This window comes from Hippopotamus amphibius, chromosome 11, assembly GCF_030028045.1.
Source record: "Hippopotamus amphibius kiboko isolate mHipAmp2 chromosome 11, mHipAmp2.hap2, whole genome shotgun sequence".
In the NCBI taxonomy this organism is placed as follows: domain Eukaryota; kingdom Metazoa; phylum Chordata; class Mammalia; order Artiodactyla; family Hippopotamidae; genus Hippopotamus; species Hippopotamus amphibius.
Window position 1 is genome coordinate 95,481,273 of NC_080196.1, and position 12,347 is coordinate 95,493,619.

General features: G+C 38.2%; 1 protein-coding gene across 5 annotated transcripts in view; it reads left to right on the plus strand.

Moving 5' to 3' along the window:
* Positions 1-8,638: 8,638 nt before the first annotated feature.
* Positions 8,639-12,347, plus strand: part of RAB27B (RAB27B, member RAS oncogene family) — a 54,283-nt gene continuing 50,574 nt past the window's right edge. For 3 of the 5 annotated variants that reach the window (XM_057699274.1, XM_057699276.1, XM_057699275.1), the window contains exon 1: positions 8,759-8,891. Coding sequence is in view for 1 of the 5 variants with exons in the window: in XM_057699277.1 (XP_057555260.1) it covers positions 10,321-10,322 (2 nt within the window). In the remaining 4 variants the exon portion in view is untranslated. Of the gene's footprint in view, positions 8,892-10,243; positions 10,323-12,347 lie in introns of all 5 variants that reach the window. The other 2 variants (XM_057699277.1, XM_057699278.1) reach the window with 2 other exon arrangements.

Below are 12,347 nucleotides of genomic sequence, written 5' to 3' on the forward strand. Positions count from 1 at the left end.
GTGGAAAGCTAAGCCTTTTGATTTAGAATTCTTGTTCATCTTACTTTATCCAGAACTTGTGAATATCTTCCATTCTATGATTTTATACATAGAGCCTTCCAAAATGATTTCCCTACTAGGAAATGCCAAAGGTTCTATACAGCATCCTACTCTACAACAGATAATTATTTTATTATAAATCTCCTAGGCATAAAGTATAAGAAGCAGAAATGCTTTGTTTAAAACCTGGATTAATTGGAAAGCCTTTCAGGTAATTCAGTAAATACATGGTTTATAGTCATCTATCCAAATATATCATATAACAAACTGTATCTTAGAAACTGTATCTGTTTAGTTGCATTAGTTGCAATTGAAGTCATCATCTGATTAAGCTTTTAGATATTTATCGTCATTCTTGAAGACCCATCCACCTTTGGCACAGATCATTGTAGAGAATCAAGTGTGATAGGAATCAACTTCTTTGCATCATTCAAGTTCATAATGACACTAATATCTGCAATTCTTTCAGAGAAAAACTATTCCATTGGACACATTCTCCAAGGTTGTGTTGCATAGTTTCAATATCTCCAAATTAACTTTCTATCACATTATCTTTTAACCTATTGGTTAGAGAAAAAATGGCAAAATAAAAATGAGATGGATTTGAGATGCCTATTGAGCCCACTGTGAAGTAGAGTTTGATTTAAGCCATAAGCCCTGACTAATCTTGAAATTGCAGTGATTTTCTTGTTACTCAGACATTAGTGATACCTGAGAGTCAATGTTCTACCATTCTAGAAAGGATCCTGTTTCCCCAATATTACCTTGGGAAATTGTAATAGCAACATGATCATTTGGGAAAATGTAGAAAGAAGACATTCTGTATATATTTGCAATGTTGTTCAGTGTCCTTCCTAAAGATCAAGAGTGGGTCTTTGAATTAAGGTAGGGCTTACTCTAAGTTTTGAATGTCATCAAACTGAGAAAACAATTGCACACACTCTGAGCTAATTAAATTAGTACACTTTATCCTGGGCATCCATATTAATCAGTCCATCCTGTTCTAAAACTGCGCTCCTTCCTCCTTGGTACAAGCACCCTTCGAATACATTCCCATACATATTTTTCACATCTTTGCTTATATAAATTGGCAAGTTCTGTACTTCTTTTAGTTGTAAGATTGCTTTTCCCAGGTTTGGTATTTTTTTGTCTCCACTCCAGGACATGCTGGCATTGAACTAGAGTTATAAGCCCAAAAGCATTTGATCATGTGATTAGAACGCCACCATGGGAACCACTCAATACTATTGCATCCAGACCCCGCGTACCGCCACCTGTGTCATGAGTATCCAACCCCTTTGGCTTTTATAGGGGACTCTCACCAAGATATGAATTTAAAGAAGACCCCACAAACAAAAAAGGGGTTCGAATGCCTTATACCAGGAAGATGACTAATATTTACCACATTTTACAGGTGGAGAAATGCAAGAAAATGAGTTCTTATTAGTTGTTGTATCTTCATTTTGATCATGTGTTCTTTTACCAGTTCTTTTGAAACATCTTCTCTCCCAAGACACACTAAATATATGACTATAAAAATAAATTATTTATAATTTAAAGTAAGTTGAATAGTTCCAACAAAACATGTATTTTATACGAAATACACAGAGATTTTCTTCCATTCTCTCGATCGACAGTAGTAATAAAATACATAGCTAAGTATTCCACAGAATGGGAACCTACTTAGTAGCTATGGGAGCAATGCATATTTCAGGAGTTATTATATGGCTATGGTACTTACAATTTTCATGTTATTTTGGAAATAGGACATTTAAATGTATCTTAGAAATATGATAAAAATTATTATGGGTATATAAACTTTTACCATATTGATTACAAAAATAAATTAGATGATATTTCATGTAATTATAATGTAAGATTATTTAATAGAAAGTCAGTATTTCTTAAAAATATAGTTTTAAAAAGTAATCATTTAGCATGGGATTCTTGGCTATGAACAAATCTTCGTTTACTAACTGTTTTTTTTTAATAAATTCATTTATTTATTTATTTTGAGCTGTGTTGGGTCTTTTTTGCTGCATGCGGGCTTTCTCTAGTTGCGGCGAGTGGGGGCTACTCTTCGTTGCAGTGCGTGAGCTTCTCATTGCTGTGGCTTCTCTTGTTGTGGAGCACGGACTCTAGGTGTGCGGGCTTCAGTAGTTGTGACACATGGCCTCAATAGCTGTGGCATGTGGGCTCAATAGTTGTGGATCGTGGGCTTAGTTGCTCCGAGGCATGTGGGATCTTCCTGGCCCAGGGATTGAATCTGTGTCCCCTGCATTGACAGGCGGATTCTTAACCACTGCACCACCAGGGAAGCCCACTAATTGTTATTTTTGAAAATTATCTTTTAATATCACATATGATCAAACATAAGGCACATCATTTCCCAAATTATACCTTAAAAAAAGAGATGTTTATCTTATATTGGTGTCATTATAGATCTCTTACAATGGAACATTAATGAAAGAACTTTAATTTGACCAAAAATGTATTTTGGGAAAGAGACATATTTGGCTGAAATTACATCAATCAATGTTACTTTGGATGCTTGGAAAAATTACCTGATAATTGGTTAAAAGGCAGGCAAAGGAATTTAAGACAGATTTAATTATTCCTGAGTGTATGGCATCACAATCTGAAGTGTTTGCAGTTAAAAAAGTAGCAAAAGTTGTGAACAAGAACACTGTTTTTTGATAACATATTTTGGGAAAATGAAAGAATCACCATACAGTTGTTTACACTTATATGGTAGGCTCATATGACATTTTATTTTGTAGCTCACTAGAAAGCTAGTGTTACGCATATATACATATATACTTTACATGTACTTGTAAATGACTATACTTACATCACACATGCAATTATATATGTTGATGTATGACTATATGTGTGTGTATGTACTGTCATTACATTCTTTCCTACCTGCTTAGTTTTCATTAATACGAATTTATTTCTCCTTCATCAATTTGGTAAATTGATTAGTTTTATAATTGTAATTTTGTCCATAATTGTTTTTTGTGTATATGCAAGCATTATTCATGAAACAGTTTGGTCCTTTCCCACAGAATGTTCCTTTAACATAAAAGGAGAGAATTTGACTAAGTTACATAATTTCCATATAAACTTCCAGGGTATGTCCATTTCACATTTTAAGAAACTGAGTCAAAATGAAATTAGAAGTGGGGAAGTTAAGACCTCACCATAGAATAGATGCTGTACATATGATTATGTGAACAGGTCCACTTTGATGCCTAAAATAGGTCTTGATGTGTTACACATTTAAATTAATTTACCACTTCACTTAAGCGTATATATTCCTTGATGTGATATCTTTAAAAGTAGTTAGGAAAACTAGCATGATCTGGGAGTCCAGTCTTGTGACTTTTAGTCATGCTCTGGGGTTTCCTCAAGCTGGGGAGGGGTTGATTTTTATTTGCTATTAAACAGACATCATATGAACTGCAGTTCAGCAGAGGATGGAGGCACACCTTTGTGTGACTACCTGGTAAAGCTTTCACTGGAATCCTAGGAGTGGGGTGAGTTAGGAAACCTCTGATTCTCATCAGTGTGGGGTTCAACTCCAGAGACAAGATGGCAATTTTTAAGAGTATTTTGAAGGATGAAAGGCAGTATCTTACCCTAAAAGTTAAGTCAGTGGCTCATGTCACCTAGGACAAGAGAGAATATATTTGTTGTTGAAAGCTTTAAAATACACGTTTTCTCAGAGTACCTTATGTTTTTCCTTCATGTTCTACGCTTTATCCCCCATGCGTGATATCCCCAAGTATCAGGCACATGTTATTTAATAAATGTTTGCTGGGTGAATAAATGACTGTGTCAGCCTCTCAAATCTATCTTCAGTCTGCACTCCAAATTCACTTTCTCCACTGCTCATAGATTATTATGCAAAAAAAAAAAAAAATACAAATACTTTATAAATAAATTGTAATGTTTTCTCTATGGAACACATATCTTTTGTTTTCCTACATATATTTTTAAACTACTTTAATATTTTTATTAAGGTAAAACATCTCATAGTTTTAAAAAAAGGGTGTTCAAATTCTTAAAAACTAGCACAGATTTCCTCCTAAACCCCCGTCTCAGTCCCCACAGGAAAACATTTGACTCTTTTAGCGGATTTTTTTTTGTACTTAACTTGTGTATTTCTAAATGGTTTGCTTATCCTGCTATTTCTTTATTTAGCAATTTTACACATTGTTTATTGACTTTATTTTATAATAGTTGAGAATTTAGCTGTCTTGCATATACATGTACCATCTTCCCTATGCCCACCTTCCACATGCAGTTATGTTATAGTTTATGGTTGCTCTCTTGTCAGTGTTGTTACCATGATTCTGGTTATATTCACATCTGAATGAAGTGCTATATCATTATTATGTTCCTTTCCTCATAACCTTTTGTTTTTCCTGGAGTTATTAATATCCTTTTTTCAATTTGTTTAGTATACTTTGTACCTACTGTAAATTATTTATAAATGCCCCCAAATTATCTTTCAGACTGCAACAATCAGAATAGTCTGTGGGAGTTCCCTGGTGGACTCCAGACTTCCACTGCAGGGGGCACAGGTTCATCCATGGTTTGGAAACTAAGATCCCACATGCCACACAGTGCTGCTAAAAAGAAAAAAAAAAAAAAAAAAAAAAAGGATAGTTTAACTGCGTTAACCAACAACTCCAAAAAATCTCAGTGGCTTATCTCAGTGTAAGTTTATTTCTTGCTCATGTCACAGCCCAGCGTGTGGCAGTTAGGGTTTCTATGTCACACAGTCATCTAGAGCCACAAATTTCTTTCATCTCGGGGCTTTAACGTCTTCTAGTGCCTCAGAGCGCTTCACTTAGTCTTTGTGTCTGGATACTAATAAGGGAAGAAGGAAAGCATGGAGGATCTCCTAGGTCATTTTATGGGAATGGCCTAGAAGTGGTGTATGTCACTGCTGCCCATATACCATTGGCTGGAACTCACTTACATGCCTCCCTGCTGGCAAAGGGCTAAGAATTGAAATCCAGTGGGGTGCTCAGGAAAAAGAGAACCTGGGATTGGATTCAGTCTGCACTACACAGGCATTATCAAAACATTTTCAAATGTACATGTACATTAAAAATGTATTTTTCACTTATTTTCTTTTTCTTTCTTTTTCTTTTTTTTTTTTTTTATCCCCTAAGACTTTCCCTCTGCAATCCACCCTTCTGCTTCTCTCTAGGCCTGCTGTTCTAAAGAATTCATTTCACTGTCTCCTGTGTTGGACCTTCACTTCCTGGGTTCCATCTCTTCCTCTTTCTTGATTTATAAGCTTGTTTTGGGGACCTTTCCTTAAAAACAGTAAAGGAAATACATTTTTGAATCCTTGTATGTCTAAAAATATCTTTAATTGTACTTGGTCAACATTTTGTATGGGTACACAATTCTCATTTCAAAATAATTTCATTTATAAATCATGAAAGCATTTAAAGGATCTTCTGTATCCTTTATTGTTCTTGGGATATCCAATACAATATTTATTCTTTTCCTTTGTATGTGATCTGCTTTATGTTTCTGGAAGATGTTTTTTGCTCTTCTCTTTTATTCCTGGGCTTCTGATATTTCAGAATGTATCCTGATGTGTTTAATTAATTACTTAATTAAAAATTTTATTCTCCTGGACTTTTCATCTTATAACCCATCTTTCATATTTGTCAAATTTTGAGTATATGTTCAACTTTGAGGTTTTTTTTTTTATACTGTCTTAAAGGTACATTTCTTTTTAATTCATTTTCTATAGGAATGGAGTAAAAATGCATGTGTTCAGTACATCTTGTTAAACCACAGTTTACTCTAGTTTACTTTCTCCAGAAAATAAACTTCCAGTCTCCTGGAGGCTGAGTTGAGCAGACGGAGGAACTTATGGCTGGTTGATTGCACGGCAGTGGGGAAGGGAACTTTGGGTCCAAGCATTCTGAATATAGATGTCTAACCAAACCCCTGAGTTCACTCCACCAGCTGGCCTCCTTCTCTGGTGGTATTTCTGTCTCCTAGGCTTGAGTTTCCCAGGCTACACAGGGAGTTAATGCTTCTCATCCATCACCCCTCCTGCAGGCAAGCAGTGTACATCTCCCCCTCTGCCCGATCACTTACTCAGCCTCCATCTGATTTAGGTTTTTCCAAACTATCCATTGCAGTTTACTTTGTCCCTTGATGTCTCTTCTCCCTTTTATTTTCTCTATGATTTCATAACATATAAAAATGTATATATTCTTGTGTCACAGGACTTTGGGGAAGGGGAAATGAAATACGTGTGATCAATGTACCATTTTTAACCAGAAGTCACCCATGTACATTTGTGTATCTGTTTACCTCAGTGCTGTATTTATTCAGTGATAAACCTATTGACAGAAATTACGTCTATTGAATGTGTGCTGTGTAAACTCCAGGTGCAGAAAGGCATTTATTTTTTATTACAACACAGGATGCTGTCACCTTGTTTTCACAGTTTTCCAGGGTCTTTTATTCTGCTCTACCTCTGGTCAAAGTGGCCTTTGTGCAGTGGCCAAGAATCATTTCACTCATAATCTCTCACTGCCTTCTCTTCCTTGGAACCCTCTTTCCACAGGGAAGGAAAAGTTCCACTTTCTCGAGCAGCTGAATAGCATCACCATGGAATACTAGTGACTCTGAGCCTCAGAACCAGAAACACAGAAACACAGGACTTCTGTGGCAAGTGATTCCAGGAGAATAGTCCCTGCAAGAGTTAACCCTACAAGGCAGCTGACACTTACTAATCAGCAGAAGGGAAGGGTGACAAAGAGAGCAGACAATAAGTGTGAGTGTTAGACTTTCTCAGGACAGAAACTTTTTCCATAAACAGAAGGGAGGCCGCACGGTATTCTGACCACTGTGAGCTCTGCCTTCCAGATCAGCAGACCTGAGTTCTACATTCATGGACCTTCATGACTCTGGGCATATTGGTGGGACTTTCTCAACCTCAGTTTCTTCATTCTCATAAATTGGGACAATGAAAAATAATAGATGCCTTGTCTCTTTCAAAGCATAGTGTGAAAGTCAAATGAGATGATCTATGGACAAGGTCATTATAAACGCTGTTGAATATGGGAAATAATAGCTATTAGGATTAATGCGAGTAAGTGAACACATAAACTAGGTGAAGAATACAGATTAGCATTTTATATTATGTACCGAGAATCATTTTAAATTAATGTGCAGAGGAATAAAGTCAAAGTTGTTTATGTATTTCTTTTATCTTTTTCAGGCTCCATAGACACACACATTATACAGATATTGCTGATGGATGCAAAATAGATTTACATGAATATAGATTCATAGCATATATATTTTGAAAATCTACAACCCGAAACTCCAATAATTGTTCCCAGTAGATCAGAACAATTTTTATGAATCGGACCTTACTTTGGGAGAATGGAGTAAATAAGTGCTACCAAAATAATAAGTATAGCCAACCCATATATAGACTCTGCTGTGCCAGGCACTATTCTATGCACTTTGCTGATATGAACTCATTTACTTACAATAACCCTATGAAGGCATTTTATTATCCCCATTTTCAAGGTAAGAACATCGAGGCACAGAAAATAGAACTTCTCCCATATTTTCCTAGTAGAATAGACAGATTCCTGTGAAACCAAATGTTTTCTCCAACACCCCTCTTCTCCATTGCTTTGCTATTGTTTGCTTGTTTGCATTTGATTTTGGTTTTAGGTTCTTTTTTTTACCCTCTCCCACAGCACTTCTTCAGGAGATGATCATCGCTAAGTCAGTGCCTCTCAGATTGTCTGTTAGGTACCTTGGCAGAACTGGGTCAAACAATGAACATTTAAGCAGTCAGCTCGTAACCAACATGAATGCAAGCAACAGATTTGGAACTTCTTGATTTTCTTCACAGTGGAAAAAATCAATTGCAATTATATGTCTTCAATCTTGGATTCCTATCCTTACCGTCAGTCTACACACCAAGGATGTCAGTATCTGTCTGAAATATGGCCTCAAGAGAGCCAGCCAGTATCTTGGTTGTGGACAGAGGAATCCGAAGTGTCTAGAACAGGGTGGGCCACATAGTAGGCACTTAGTAAAGATTTGTTCAGGGAATGTGTGTGTTCCTGATTTCTTCTGATCTCATAGACATGACCCCTATTTGCTAACTTACAGATCTCTGAAATGATTTTAGGAGGCAAAGGTTAGGGGGGTGCATACTGATGAATGTTCATATTAACAGATCCTAACTTTTAAAACACGATTTCCTTCCAAGCCCTTTTATTTACGGAGGCCCTTCTCTGCTCTCCACTGGCAATTCCTTGCCCTAGGTCTAGTTAATTAGACATCCCCCGGGGAGGAGAGAATGCAATGCATTGGAAGCAGTTCTCACGGTGCACAGGGCTCTATGAAAAAGAGAAATCAAAGAAAACACGCGAAAATCAAGGACTAAAAATGAGCTGGCTGCTAGGGCTTGGAGCCCCACAGTGTGGAGAACTGAACCAGAAACCGAGCGCCTTTGAGTCACCACCTAGATTAGCCGGAGGTGCGCTCCGCACGTCCGCGTTAGGACTGAGAGACACGCCTTCTTCTCACACAAACCTTCCAGATCCCGGGTCTCGGCGGACTCAGGGGTGGTGCTACAAGTCCTGCCACTTGCAGTCCTGCCGGGCAGGGGCTGGGGACCGGCGGGCGTTGGACCGATCCAGCGCCACAGGTTGGAAAAAATCGGAGCTGTCCCCAGGACTGTCGCCCTGGAAGGCAGATCCCAGGAGTTCAGAGGCTTGGGGAAGGGGAAGGAACCCTCTGAAACCTGACACCTCTCGCCAAGGAAACTTCGCAGGCTGGTGAGTTGGGGAAGCCGGGCTGTTATTGCTGGAATGTGTTCCCACCCACTCGGGGTTTGCTGGGCGGTTCGCCTGCGGAAAGGAAGTGAGACGTGGATGAAGAGGCGCAGGCCGGCGGCGAGGGAGCCGGCGCTGGAGCCTGGTTCTGGGTGTGAGCGCCGTGGATCGGCGGCTTCCACCGAGATCCTGGTGCAGACGTGATGGGTGCGCGGATGTCATCAGAAAACTAGCTAGCTAGTTGTCTGTCTTTATTTCGGTTCTTGCTTATCAAACAGCTGGTTCGGATTAAAAAAGAACCTGGCACAGCAATGTCAATTTCCTTCCATCTGTATTTCAAAAAACAACCAAAATAACAATTCATCATCATAGTAATGTGTTTAGAGTTTCGTTTAAGGAGAAGTCATTTCGTGAGGCAAGCCGGGCAAGCCATAGGACATTTCTTTGTCCGTCCTTAGGTGAAATAGCTGCAGAGAAAGCAAGAGTAATGTCTGTCTGCCAATTTTTTTTTTTTAATTTTTTTTTACCGTGTTCCTTCTGAATTGTGATCCGGGTGTTGCAGTCCTAGAGGGTGTGTAGATGTGTGTTTGTTCAACTGGTCACTAAATTAGCTTCCAAGAGTTTCCCACTCAGTACAACCTTATCTCATTATCTGAAAACTATAAAAGCAGATGAAATGTCCCTAAGCAAAAGCTAGAGGCTGCGTTCCTAGGAAAAGGCTTGAGTTTGGTCAAAGTCATCACACTTGTAACATGGATACTGCTTTTTGTTTCAAGACCTAAAATTAAGGGTATATAAGATTGTAGTTGTGGAGATGGCACAATATTAAATTAAGCCCAAGTTAATAGAACATAGTTTCAGAGTTATTAGCAGCAAAATTGTTATTGAACATAATAATAGCTATGAATTTTGATTTAGTCTGTTTCAAAGAAAAACATGTACTGTTCTTAATATTGAGTTACATTCACACATCTTCAGTAATATTATAAATATATGTATATTTTATATGCATGGTTATAGAGTCCTAAATTTGAAAAGTTAACAGAAAAGTTAACTTCAGCATTATAGCCTCAGGAATTTAAGTTTATTGAATTTTTAAGCTACTGTAAAGTCCAGATTGCAGTATGCAGTGAGAGCCATACTTGCCTTGCGCTGTTCCCCTAAATACTTGTTTTTCAGTTTCCTATCATAATCCTCTACCCAGAGGGAATCATTCCTTCTTGAAGGCAAGAAGGGATTCTCAGGAATGACCGAAACAGGTTAATCTTGGCAGATCATTTAATATTAATGAGCCTTTTCTGCTTAAGAACTGACAGTGGCCTCCTATAAAATGTTACCATCTTTGCCTTCAAAAGGAGAACAGAACATTGCAGATGAAACTGGATGAGCCTGTTCTCAAAGATGCCAAGGAGGAATAAAGGGAATCTGTCAAATGTAAGCAAACCACAACTCTCTTCTAGGCCTTTGGAACAGGACTCTTTGACGGCCTGATAGGGAAGGTAACCCTAACATAATATAGGATCTGCTCAGCTCCTTGGCATACCAGCTGACACTAAAATTATCCACTGGTTTCTGAATTGCTTTTCATTTATTTAACTGTACTTCTGGAAAGGTGGGAGTCATCCAAAGCCCCAGGTGGTTGAGAACAGAAATCTGCTCTTTTCCCACCCTCAGCCTGGGACATTTCTGGTTAGTTTTTCTGGTCTTTCAGATCAGGAGAGCATGAAACATAGACCAACTATTCACATAATGCCCAGCTCACAATTAATCCAGTTTCTTGAGTTGATTCATCGAGGTTGGTTGACCAATAGTTCAGCTCTTAAGCAAGTAATCGCAGTGTTGAGAGGCAGGAAAACAATTACAGTAAAAACAGACAGGACAAACCAGGTGTTTCCCATGAAGGGTATGCCACTTTCTGGTGTTGGTGGCTAAAGGGAAATGATTTTTCACTCATTATTAAATGTAATATGCAGCTGACTTTTATTACATAGTAGTAGGAAGTAGCAATGCCACGAAGTATGATAAAAACCTATTGTAAACCCTATAAATGGGGTTGAAAGCATTACTTAATTTGCTTCACACCCTTTGCAGTTATTATTCATATTCTTTAAATATTAACCTTCTCTCATAAGTGCTCCTTAAATGAAGGAAACTCGTCTGGCTTAGCAGTAATGAGAATAAAATGCTGTTTAACACATAGCCAAAAAATCTCCAATGAATTGTCTTTTCTAACTAAACAACAGCTGAATGTAGTAAGAAAATGAACTTAAGTTTCTCATTTATTTATTCAACAAATATTTATGAATAGTGTCAAGCCCTCTTGTGGGCTCTGTGTGGACAGAATGGACCAAACGGACAAAAATGCCTGACCGCAGAGAGCTTGCCTTTTACTTTAGAGGATAAATGAGATGAGCAAGTTGGATCTATGCTATCGAGACTATAAAGAGAACATAAAACAGAGGAGGCACACAGAAAGTGGCAGTGGCAAGGCCCAGGGAGTGTCGAAATTTTAGATCAGGCACCCAGGGAAAGGCTCACCGAGAGGGTGACATTTGAATGTTGGTCTTAAGGAAGCCAGGGAGTGAGCCAAGTGGTCATGAGGCTGAAGAACTATCTAGATTGAAGGAACAACAAGCAAGGGTTTGCCTGGCATCTTCCAGGAGCAGCAGAGAAGCCTGTAAAATGTTTACCTGGGGGCGGAGCGATAATGGGGCAGGTCACAGAGGGCTTTGAAAGTAAACACGTTGGCTTTCGAGTTTTATTTGGAGTGAAAGAAGATACTATCATTTAGATATTGCCTACTGAAAAGAAGAGTCTAGAGAGTGGAAAGCAGGGGCAGGGGAGGGGCACAAGGTGGGCTGCGGAGACCATGTGTGAAGTCATTGCAAAGACTGGAGAATATCTGAGAAGACCAAGGAGTCCACTCCATGACTTGTTTGTTGTAGAGATGGTCTGTACCGAGAAGTTGCACTGTGACCTTCAACCCCTCTTCCAAAACTGATCCTACAAACACAAGAGAGGACACAATTTGTTTGGTATTTAATAGATACTCTAGATCACAAATTAAGAGATAATAGAGAAAATTTAGTTAATACAGTTGTAAAAACTAACATCAAAGTAAAGTAAGTTGTAGCTGCAATATAAACCCAGTGTCTAATATCCAGAAATGCAGGAACAACCTTTTTTTTAGTAGGTAAAACTGTCGATATATTCAAGGACATCAAGACTCACTCACATAATTTGGGGAACAATTTTAGAGAAGGCAGATATAGATATCATAAATCTCGGTGGGATTTAAATCAAACCTTTAAGAAATCCATTTATCAAATTCTACTAGTGCTGAGTAGTATAGCTCTGGGTATGTCATTCAGTCTTCTTAAGGCATGATTCTCTCCTGTGTAAAATAAAAGGAATAGATTGATTATTTTAATATCCCTGTTGTCTAGCACTAGACCTGGT